The 12,660-nt window shown below is 37.5% G+C and overlaps 1 protein-coding gene across 2 annotated transcripts in view; it reads left to right on the top strand.

Annotated features, from left to right (window-relative positions):
- APLF (aprataxin and PNKP like factor) overlaps positions 1-12,660 on the top strand; it is an 84,603-nt gene that overhangs the window by 66,051 nt on the left and 5,892 nt on the right. For both annotated transcript variants that reach the window (XM_047746069.1, XM_047746068.1), the window contains one exon: positions 9,360-9,406. In XM_047746069.1, coding sequence (XP_047602025.1) covers positions 9,360-9,406 — 47 coding nt within the window. The remainder of the gene's footprint in view (positions 1-9,359; positions 9,407-12,660) is intronic.

The raw sequence follows: 12,660 nt of genomic DNA, 5'->3' as shown, positions 1-12,660 counted from the left end.
GGCTCCCTGCTGAGCAGAGAGCCCCATGCGGGGCTTGATCCCAGGACCCAAAGGCAGCAGCTTAACAAACTGAGCCACCCAGGTTTTAATAGGGAAACTAGTTGTCTGGTAGTTGAGATTCCCAGAATCAATCATGTGAGGCCATCAGTCTTTTTTTTAAAGATTTATTCATTCAGTCATTCATTCATTCATTTATCAGAGAGAGAGAGCAATAGAGAGAGCAGAAGCAGGGGAAGTGGCAGGCAGAGGGTGAAGCAGGCTCCCCGCTGAGCAAGGAGCCTGATGTGGGGCTCAGTCCCAGGATGTGGGGTCATGACGAGAGCCTAAGGCAGCCACTTAACCGACTGAGCCACCCAAGTGTCCTAGTCATTTTATTTATGGTTACAAATAATCAAAGTTGTTAGAATCTTAATCCATTTTTATAGGATCTGCATATAGAGGAAGTAACCTATCATTGCCTGCCATGCTTGCAGTTCTTTAATCACATGTAAGAATGTCATCTTTGAAGAAAGTATCTTAGACTACACACACAGGCTCAGCTGTGCAGTTTTACATAAGACTTGGCTATAATTTTTTTTAAACTACATTTAGAAATAGTAGTGACAACATCAACTATGTCTATGTAGCCTTGAAAAAATGTACTGGAATGTGTTTTGTGGTTTTGTTTTTCTTACTTCTTTATTTGAATATGCATCTATTTTCATAATGAGAAATTTTATTTTTTTGTTATGTTTAGTGTTAATTGCATGTATATAAGAATTTCCAGAGTTCTTTTGGCATGGATAGTAAATGATGTTCATTTAACAGATTGGCTACTTTCCATTATCTTATGCTGGTTTACTCTTTTATTATTTAATAAAGACCATATTAACTAACTCTTCTTTTTCCTCTAAATTTTGAGACTTAGATATTTGATAACATAGGATTCATGCTTTTTGCTTTAGATTTTAAAATAGATACTGACTTTCAAAAATGCAAGATAAATTATTTTGGAATGAAAACAAAAATATAGTATGATCACTTACTGAGCAAATACTGAGCATCCAGCAAGCCAGTAGTCACTATTTATAGGAGCTGATGTAAAATAGTACTTCAGGCTCATTTTAAATTGTGGGTTTAAGTTTTGGTATTAAGTTACAAAATCTTTGGAAGTAAACAAAAATAAAAAGTATGAGTCCGTTCTTGTTACCATTGCCTAGTTAATCTTAAGGTAGGGCTTTACGGTCAGAGACATTGTCAGTAGACCTGGGTTCTAGATAGTTGTACCAACTCTATAGCATGACTTTGCTTGTCATTTGATTTTCCTGGGCTTCAATTCCTCATGAAAATATGGGAAACGCAGAGGTTGGATCATTTGTGTTCCAGGGTCCTATACTCGGTAATGGCAATGCCCAGAGCAGAGAGCGATTTATTCATTTCCATAAAGCCAGACCGGTCATATTCCTAGCCCATTCTTCCTTAGCCTTCTCTCCAACTCCTCTTCTTTTTCCCCACCTGTAATTATCACGAAGCAATAGGGCTCGGTTCCCTGAATGAGGTCCTTCTCTATTTGTTCTTACTCCTGAGGGAATCTGATTCAATTAAATGGTTCCAGACTCATACACTTGGTTGTAAAATAGGTAGTTCAAACTTAGTACATCTGAAACAGAACTCTGGATTTTTATCATGAAAACAACTCTTTCCCAAGTGCTCTCCACCTGTATAAATGACTTCACCATTTCCACAGTGTTTAGGCTCCAAACCTAGAACAGCCTTGATTTTTCTCTTTTCTTCATGTCCCATTTTCAGTCCATCAGCGGTTCTTGCCATTTCGTCCTTGAAAATATATTAGGCGCTGAGCACTTCTCTCTTCCCCGCCTCTTACCTTGTTAGTCATAACCACCACGTCTTACCTCTGAAGTGCTGCCGTAGCTTCTTAACTGTTACCCTAGTTTCTCCTCTTGCCCTCCTGTGGTTCATTTTCCATAAGCAACCAGAATAATTCTCTAAAATTAAATTGTATCATGCTTTCTTAATCAAAATCTCCCAGTATTTTCCCACAAAACTCTTTACTGTAGCTTACAAGTCCTTCTCTGACTACATACTGTACTGTTTCTCATTCATTCTCTTTGAGCTTTACAAATCTGTGTGTTTTCCCAAATACCCTAGCTTGTTTCCTACCTCAGGGACTTAGCGAATTTACAGACATTTTCCATTTCCTTTTCCTGGAGTGTTCTTTCTTCAGATATGTATTTATTCCAATACCAATATCATTAAAATCAGAATTTTTTTGGAAAATGTATATTTTAAAATATAACAGCTCCTGAAACCCTGGTATGGTTATGGGTGTATAGTTTTATGTTCAGAAACCAAATATTGCCATTAATAATTAAGAATAATAAAAAAAAAAACTCAGAAAGGATTTTGAGGTCTGCTAAGTTACAGAAAATGCCATTTGCGATGGATGTAAATCTTTTATGAATGAACTCTGAGTATTTCCATTCATTATTAGGAAAAAGTCCTGGATGGAATTTGGCATTATCTTTGAAAGTTATCTCAAATGCTCATGTGCCCTCACAGAGCTGCACAAAACTGTCAGCCTTAACCCAGAGCTATATGAAAAAGACATTCTGCCTTGTTATGAAATGACTGATTTTTGAAAATGAAATATGCACAGGTGAGTGTTTGAAAATTTTCTATAGGGATGCCTGGGTGGCTCAGTCTATTAAGCATTTGCCATGGACTGGGGTCATGATCCCAAGATCTTGGGATCAAGGCCCACATCAGGCTCCCTGCTCAGCTGGGAGTCTGCTTCTCCCTCTGCCTCCCTCTCCCCCAGCTTGCACGTGTGCTCTCTCTTTTACGTACACACTCTCTCTGACAAATAGAAAAATCTTAAAAAAAAAAAAAAAAAAAAGACTCCATGAATATGTGAAGCATGATGAGGAAAATATTCTATCATAATAATATGTATTATTAAAAACAAAATTCAGCTATTTAGTATTAATTGGCAATACTTTTCCCCCCATATTTTGTTATTTAATAGACTTTCGAATTTTTTAATTTTTTTCATTCCATATGCACTTTTTTTTTTTTAAATTTTATTTATTTATTTGACAGAGAGAGCTCACAAGCAGGCAGAGAGGCAGGTAGAGAGAGAGGAGGAAGCAGGCTCCCTGCTGAGCAGAGAGCCCGATGCGGGGCTCGATCCCAGGACCCTGAGATCATGACCTGAGCCGAAGGCAGCGGCTTAACCCACTGAGCCACCCAGGTGCCCCCCATATGCACTTTTTAATTGGCAGTTACTTTTACTGGCACACAGAGTTTTCACACATTGTTGGCTGTCTTAAAGTAAAATTAATTTCTGTTTCTATAAAAATAGCTGACACATGGAATATACTTAAATAGCCTATAAGTGTTTATACCTGTTAGTTCATTTAACCCTGGGAACAACCCTGTGTGAGCTAAGCAGTATTATCCCTGCTTTACAGATGAGTAAATGGTGACTTGGTTTATGGGACTTTCCATGAATCACACAACCCACAACCAGTAAAAGGTATAGTTTGAATTCATAATCAGCCCTTCTGATCCTGAAACCTAAACCCCTTCCATAGCAATGCCAGTGGTCCAAAGTTCAACCAGCCAAATGAGGACAGATCCAGAACACGGTGGCATCTATCTCTTAAGCATTTGTGAAGGACTGTGTGTTCCTGTGTTCCATGCATGATTGATTGACTAGAGCTAAGTGTCTGGTGATGCTGACCAGTTAGTATCTCAGGAACCTGATTGCAGTGGAGTCTGCTTTATATGATTGTTACATTTTCATTGTTTCCTGGGGAAGTAATATGAATTGTTAATGGCAGGAAATTCTAACATGTTTTAGTCTTAGGTTTTCATAAAAAGATTCAGTGAGTACTTGGATTATTAACTTTGTAAGTGTGAATATAAAGGAGTTTCAGCACATTGACGTTCTTTCCAACCTAATGAGAATAGGCATTCTCTGGCAAATTTCCGGTAAAAAAACCACCTTTCAAAGGATAGGGTTCTGAAAACATTAGGATTCGTGGATTAGGATTACTATAAAAATGTTAAGTGTTAACATGAACTCAAAAACACTTATTACCAGTCTCGAAATTACTAGAAACTACTTTTTGTGCTCCAACCAGTGAGAATTTTAAACTTCGGTATGTACTGACAATATTGACAGTACAATATTGATAATACTCTGTCAAGTTCCTTTCAACACTTATTTTAAGAAACAGTAGTAAAGTTAGCAAAAACAAGTTTCTTGTTTTCTTATTAAATAGGAAAATATAAAATATTTCACCAATTTGGAAACATGTAAAAGTTTAACTAAAAAAAACCTTTTACCTTAAAAGAATCTACATTCTGGTAGGTAAATTTGTTAAAACTACAGATGAATACTGCCTTGTGAATGGTGCTATAAAAGATATTAAAAGATGCAAGAAAAACTCCGTGGCTTCTAGTGGCTCATTTGATAGATGATAGAGAACACACACACACACACACACACATACATACACACTTGTGTTGAAAATTTAGATGACACTGTAAGAAGTTACCTAGTGAGGGGCACCTGGGTGGCTCAGTTGTTAAGCGTCTGCCTTTGGCTCAGGTCATGATCCCAGGGTCCTGGGATTGAGCCCTGCATCAGGTTCTCTGCTCAGTGGGAAGCCTGCTTCTACCTCTCCCAATACCCCTACTTCTGTTCCCTCTTTCACTGTGTCTTTCTCTGTCAAATAAATAAATTAAAATCTTCTAAAAAAAAAAAAATTATGTAGTGAGCACCCAATAGTAGATATGGGCCATGTATTCTAGAGCTGTGTCCCAGTGATTATCAGAATTCCTTTCCTAAAGGAGGTATGATTTGAACTTGGGCAGTGTATAGTAGGAAGAATGTTCTTGGCAAAAACGCTGTGAGCAAGTACCTACTGATGGCAAAGGATCAAAAATACTCTCCTGGAGTAGAAATGAAAGCTTGGAACTGCAAATAAAGGTTGGGACTGGGATTACAGGACACCTTGAAGAAGGGCATAATTTAAGAATTTAACATTCAGAATACTGATTTTTTTTAACACTTAAATTTCTACATAAACAAGACGTGTCTAAAACGTATTTTTATTTTGAGTATGTGCTTTTGCATGTGACATATTCTCTTTTCTTTTTGGCTCATTTTCCTATTAAAGTCCATGCTGAGAGTTATACTTATCATCAACGAAGAAAATATACTTGGAAATACATCCTAAAGATCTAAAGAGAAAACTTTTGGACTTGTCACAGAAGATATTTTTTCTTCGTTTTTAAGCAAAAACTGTACTGATAATAATCCTTTTGTTTGAAATTGGAAGTTTGGCCTCTAAATGTGGAAAAGTATCAAATCGACTCGTTTCTTCTGGTTTCCTTAACGGTCTTACACTTGTCTTTTTTTTTTTTTTTTTTTTTTTTTTTTAATTCATTTGACAGAGAGCACAAGCAGGGGGAGCAGTAGGTAGAGGGAGAAGCAGACTCCTCTGCAATCAGGGAGCCTGATGTGGGGCTTGATCCCAGAACCCTGGGATCATGACCTAAGCCAAAGGCAGACGCTTAACCAACTGGGCCGCCCAGGTGCCGCTACACTTGTCTTGTAATGAAAATAGCAAGTTCTTCTAGGAAAAGATGGAAACTATTATCAGAGCCTCTAAGAAACATTCCCCCCTTCTAAGGCAGATGAAAATCTGTCCATGGAGCTGCAAATCTTTTTCTTTTCTGGGTACAAAATTTCAAAATACACTTTTCTGCTCTTCTGTTTGGGAATATACAAATGTAAAACTTTGTTCCTCATCTTTTTTTCTGAAGTGGTTTGCCTTCTCCTAGGCAGTATGTGAGATGATATTATATAGGCGGGGTTTGCGAGGGCCACTGTGGCTGTGTTTCAAGATAATGGAGAAGCAGGAACTATCTTCCGCAACCGGAAGGTTGAATCAGTACCCAGGCCCCCAGCCTGTTTGCCTTTAAAAACAGTAATTCTCACTTTCAGTCTCTGTGGTGGTGACAGCTGTTATCAGCAGTCTTTTAACTGGTATTTGGTGCATAAACTGTACTTGAGTCTCTGTAAACTCTTTGGTTCCATTTCTGTATCTTTTTTTTTTAATTTGAGTGTAGTTGACACACATGTTACATGAGTTTCAGGTGTACAACACAGTGCAACAAGTTTATATATTATGCTCTGCTGACCCCAGGGGTAGCTACCATCTGTCACCATACAAGCTATTACAGTATCTTTGACTATATTCCTTATGTTGTGCCTTTTATTCCTGTGACTTACTCATTCCATAACTGGAAGCCTCTTTCTCCCACTCTCCTTCACCCATTTTCCCCATCCTCCCACCTCCGCCCTTCTGGCAACCATCAGTTTCTCTGCATTTATAGGTCTGATTCTGTTTTTGTTTGTTTGTTTGTTTATTCACTTGGGGTTTTTTTGGATTCCACGTATGAGTGAAATCATATGGTATTTGTCTTTCTCAGTCTGACTTATTTCATTTAGCATAATATCCTCTAGGGCTATCCATGTTGTTGCAAATGGCATGATCTCATCCTTTTTTAAAGGGTCTATGATATTACACACGCACACACACCACACATCTTCCTTATCAATTTTTCTATCGATAGACCCTTCGGTTCCTTCCATATCTTGGCAATTATAAATAACGCTACAGTTGGGGCGCCTGGGTGGCTCAGTGGGTTAAGCCGCTGCCTTCGGCTCAGGTCATGATCTCAGGGTCCTGGGATTGAGTCCCGCAACGGGCTCTCTGCTCAGCAGGGAGCCTGCTTCCCTCTCTCTCTCTCTCTGCCTGCCTCTCTGTCTACTTGTGATCTCTCTCTGTCAAATAAATAAATAAAATCTTTAAAAAAAAAATGCTACAGTAAACATAGGGGTGCATATATTCTTTCAAATTAGTGTTTCTTTCTTTGGGTAGATATCATATGGTATTTCTGTTTTTAATTTTTGAGGAACCTCCATGCTGTTTTCTGCAGTAGCTACACCAATTCACATTTCTACCAGTAGTGCACATGAGTTTTTTTCTTCAAATCTTCACCAACACTTGTTATTTGTTGTATTCTTGATTTTAGCCATTCTGACAGGTGTAAGGTGACATCTCATTGTGGATTTGATTTGCAGTTCCTTGATTGGTGATGGTGAGCATCTTTTCATGTGTCTGGTGGCCATTTATAGGTCTTCTTTGGAAAAATTCTGTTCAGGTCCTCTGTACTATTTCTGTACTTATTTCTAAAGACAGACATTCACTTACTGGAGACTTTCTAAAAAGCAGCTTTTGAAAGAGGCTGTAGTAGCAAACAGTTAAGACTATATTTAACTGTTCAATAAATTTCTTCTTAATTATTAAGAGCAAAGTGGGAAAAGTTGGGACTGCTTGGGACCTGAAAAATATATGTATTAAAATGAAGAAAACAGTTTTAAATCTCAGAAGACTATAAATAGTAATAATAATAACAATTGGACATCTATATGGATTATTAACACTTGAAGAATCTCAACAGAGGTTTACGAAATTTCAGTGTACTAATCTTGCTACTTTTCAGTAGGTTTGCCATTTTTTTCAAAACAAAAACCTTCCAGTGTATTTAATTTTATCACACTCACACAAAAAGATTTTGTAAAAGGTTACCAAAAATTCTCCCAAATGACCAACAATCTTTTTCCAGGTTATTGGTATTAATGTCCCTCTCCCTGATGTTTCTGCTCCTCCTCCTCTGATGTCCAGCATTAATTGCATTTTCATAGACTGCATTCAACAAGTCAGTGAGCTGTGCTGGTGTGTTCAGTCTTCCCACAGATCATCCCTGCAGCTTTGTTCATGTGCAGCTCTCTTGGCCACGTTGAAGTTGTCCAGTTTCGTTCTCTCAACTTTGAAGTGTCTTTTCCATTAAAAGGTCAGATTTGGGTTAATTATCCCAAATACACAATCTTTTCTAGAATCTTTTTTCCACTTTTCAAAACTGTTGAGTTATGACCCTAATTAACTGTGTGGTTGCAATCTTATAGTGTGTTAATGCTCACAGATGAAAAGTGATCCCAAGAAACCCAAGAAAGAAGAGATATTAGCAATAAGAAACGTCCCTGACACCTGACAGAGCCTGACATGTAATTAGTGCCCCATGACTATTTATTGAACCAGTGATGGATATGTCAATGGTTAACATTCATTACTTACAACCTATCATGCCCTGAGACTAAGGACTTGCTCTGTATTCTTCATGAATCCTCACAACAGCTTTGTATGAGCTGTGTACCTTAGCACATGCCTATCTATTGTCAGTGTACCCCAGCTCTCCTGTGTGACTCCCCTAAGTGAAGTACCCATCAAGTGGGTCATGATCGACCAGCTACTGATTTGGATTTTTGCTGCCTGGGCATTTTTTTATTATCTGGAGAATGTCTTATATATATAGCGTATCCCAACATTCATTTAACTAATAAAATAATAGAAGGATCATAGGTACATATAATCAAAAATAGATACCCAAACAGTAGTTTCTGTTTGACTTTGGAGTATGTCGTATACATTTCTCAATGCAAATTGCCTTTTCTGTTTTCTCCTAACAATTGGGGATCTTTAGAGACATGACTTAGATGCTTTTGTCTTTGGATTCAAGAAGACCATAAAAGTATCCTTTCAGAGATTACAAACACATATACACACATATTTGATATTTTGTGTTCTCTGTTTTATACATGATTATGCATTGTATTTTTATATATGTGATACATGGCATTGACATTTTAGAAATATAATATGTTATATTTGGGGAATATGACATCTTGTTCTTCATCTCATATTATTTTTCTCCAGTAAGTCACGAGGGAGAAAACTTTTGTCTGGTTCATCAGGATATCTTTGCATCTAGAAATATACCTGGCATGTAATAAGCACTTAGTGTTGTAATTAAAAAGCAAATGCTTTGGGTACCTGGGTGGCTCAGTCAGTTAAGTGTCTACCTTCGGCTCAGGTCATTATCCCAGGGTCCTGAGATCAAGCCCCATGTCGAGCTCCCTGCCAGGGGGAGACTCTGCTTCTTCCACTCCCTCTGCCTCTCCCCCGGCTTGTGCTCTCTCTCTCAAATAAATAAATGCTTAAAAAAAAAAAAAGTTTTGTATAGCATGGTGACTGTAGTTAACAACGAAAAAAGCAAATGCTTTTCAGTAAGAAGCTTATTGGGTCCTAATTTTATTTGTAGGTTAGTGAGTGTTCTGGTTTATTTTGTTGTTGTCGTTTTTGTTCTAGTTTAATTAAATATTCCTACTAATTTTTAGTGATTGGAAAACTAGATCTTATTTTTGGTTTCTCCTCCTTTTTTAGGAAGAATCCCCAGCACAAGATAGAATACAGACATAGTGGAGTCCCAGGTAAGTAATTTTACCTCAGGTAACAAGATGAAATCTTCAAATGATTCTCTTGTTAAACCTAGGTACAACTTCCAGTTATGTGAATTTTTGTTTAATGTCTGCTTCTATGAATTTGCTGATTTTAATGGTTTTTCTTAGATTTAAAAAAAGTGGTAGGGGCGCCTGGGTGGCTCAGGTGGTTAGGTAACTGCTTTCAGCTCAGGTCATGATCCTGGAGTCCTGGCATCTAGTCCCACATCTGGGTCCCTGCTCAGCGGGGAGTCTTCTTCTCCCTCTAGCCCTCCACTTCCTATGCTCTCTCTCTCTCTCTCTCTGTCTCTCTCATTCTCTCTCTCTCAAATAAATAAATAAAATTTTTTTAAAGTGGTAAATTTTTTATATACCAGATGTTTTCTACAATCATTGCACAACAATATATATTTATCATTGTATCTTTTAGAATTCTTTTGTTGGCCATTATCTGAAAACAAAATCTCAAACTATCCTCAGTGATAATGAGAACTTACTGATTTCTTTAAGTGAAAAAATACAATAAGTGTGGATGGATTTAGACATTTACTGCTTTGGCTCATTAGTAATGTCAATAATGTCACCAATGACCCAATTTCCTTTCATCAATCTGTCTTTAAAGGGGTCATTGTCATCCTAAGACCGGCTCCTCCCCACCACAAAGGGACTAGACGCATCCTTATTCAGCACCCATGTTTACATCTCAGGAGAGAGAGTGGATGAACAACTTCAGTTCTCACTATTCCTAGGAAGAATCATGAAATTTACTTTTTTTACTGATTTAGATCATATTGTTACTCTTGAATGAATCACTAGGACCACTGATGAATTTGAACCACCCCTGGAATTAGGATAGGTGAATTTCTTCAGAACCACAGGGATCCCTGATAGAAACTAAAGTTTTGGGGGGAAAGAGAGGCAGGGAGGACAGATACCAGGGAAGCATCCATCAAATGTCCTTCAGTCTTAGGTGCAGGCATCCATCCTACCTTCTCTTTCCCCCGTTCCAAACTCGAATATTTTTTAACTTTAACAAATTCTGGCTTCTTTGTATTGTTCATATAATGCAGAGGCCAGTTTGGCACACAATATTTCTACCCACAGAATGAGAGAAGAAAATGCATATTCTGCAGGCTATGACCACATGCACATGTGTGTGCATAAACACAGCCCCTTTGTAACCAAGTGACAGAAGTAAAGAATTTCACCATGAAAGAATTCCATTTGAAATTTGTCACTGAAACACATTTTCGTACTTTAGTACTTCAAACACAACTCATTTTATCCGAGCTCATAGGTTATAGAGGTTACACATTACGTGTTACACATATTTTTACTGGGGCTGTACCAATGATGTAGCATTTCTGGGGGTTAAATAAACTTTCTTACCAGCAGTCATGTAATGTATGTTGATTAAAGCATATTTTATTAGCAAGATTTAACACTGTCCCATGAAAATGCATTTGACACATCTGTATCTTTATAAAAATAAGAACCAATTTCCTAAAAACTATCAATGCACACCAGGTACAATAGTTTAATCTGAGCTTTCTTTGAAAAGCCTCTTTGAATTATCATTAGGGAATCTTCTGAAGGAAGAACATATTTTTACAGCAACTAGCTTTCTTTAAGAAAAGATTTTCATCTCATTAGAAAGCCAGTTTTTATAAAAGTGTAGGTATTTTTAAGCAACATTTAATTTTTTTAAAAAAGATTTTATTTGTCAGTGAGAGAGATAGAAACAGAGAGAGAACACAAGCTGGAGAGGAGAGGCAGAGAGAGTGGGAGAAGCAGATCCCTCACTGAGCGGGGAGCCCAATGTGGGCCTCGATCCCAGGACCCCGGGATCGTGACCTGAGCCCATGGCAGATGCTTAACCTCCTGAGCCACCCAGGCATTCCAAAATTTAATTTTATATTTTTAATCTACTTTCAAGGCCAAATTGTCGAAACACTCTTCCTACTCTAAAACTTTTAATTTAAGGTGTCTGGAGTATTTCCAATCTTAAATATTGGAGTATAATTATATTTCTTAATTTAGAGTTATCTAACAGTGAATTCTAACATCCTAGTTTTTATCATCTCCTGAATCCTTAAAGTTTAACATCACCCAAGATCTTAATCTCATTTATATAGATTCATTATATACTTATTGATTCATTTATTATGTCTTCCAAACAAGCAGAGTTAACAGAGATCCGTGAGAACCAGCTCTGGCTCTATATGTGCTTGTGGCAAAGACGGTCTAAAATCTCTGAGGAAAGGGAAGAAGTACTTTCTGCTGGGGCTTATCAGGGTAGACCATGATGTGGGAATCTAGGCTAAGTTGGTCTTTAAGGTGCTTGGATTTGAATCGCCTGTGTTTCTTAGCTTTGTGGTTGGTAGATAGAGGATATCCCAGACAAAGTGAGGAATAGATCAGTGAAAGACACCAAGGAGGAAGATGGTAAGTGGTGTGTGGGGTTAGCAAGTGGATCAGTTCGGCTAACATGGAGAGTGTCTGTAGTTAACTGTGGATGATACTAAAAGGTTGTATTGTATCAGATTACAGAAGCCCTTGAAAACTATACCAAAGATACAGGTGCATTGGCTTGGAATGGGAAGGCAGTATTTTGTCCAAATCAAGTTGGTGACAATGAACAGAGTTAGAGTGGGGGAAGATTTCTGGATGTTAAGCAGTTGAATAAAGGGCCAGAGCTTGGTTGGCCACCACGAGAATGGAAAGATAGAATTGGATTCAAGTAAGATTTTGAAAGAAATATCAGATTTGCCAACTCATTGGTTTGGGGCTGGGGTGACATAAAGGAAATAATGATGACTCAGAATTATAATACAATTTATCAGGAGACTAGGGATGACATTTACATATCATAGAGATCAGGAGGAAGAGCCAGGTAGCTGTTGCTTTAATTTAAACATGTTGAATTTGAGGTGGGGTATCATAACTACGCAATGAGACAATAAAATTTAAGATGGTACCAATGTTAAAATAACTGCATTAAACTCTTAATATTTAACTTCTGATTGTAGCACTCCTAAAACATTTCTGTCTACAGAGTTCTTCCACACATGTAACAATTTATGTAGGTTTTTTTTTTGTAGGTTTGACTGCCGTCATCTATTAAGTTTCTTATATATCTAATTGATTTAAAATTTCACTAACTTTCCACACTTCTTCTTAGAGTACTCTGGTTTTGGCACAAAATACCGAATGCAAGAGCAATCAGTGCCAGGAAAATTTTATTT

Source organism: Lutra lutra, chromosome 9, assembly GCF_902655055.1.
Source record: "Lutra lutra chromosome 9, mLutLut1.2, whole genome shotgun sequence".
Taxonomy (NCBI): domain Eukaryota; kingdom Metazoa; phylum Chordata; class Mammalia; order Carnivora; family Mustelidae; genus Lutra; species Lutra lutra.
The sequence above is the reverse complement of the archived record's forward strand: the minus strand, read 5'-3'. Positions and strand labels throughout refer to the sequence as shown.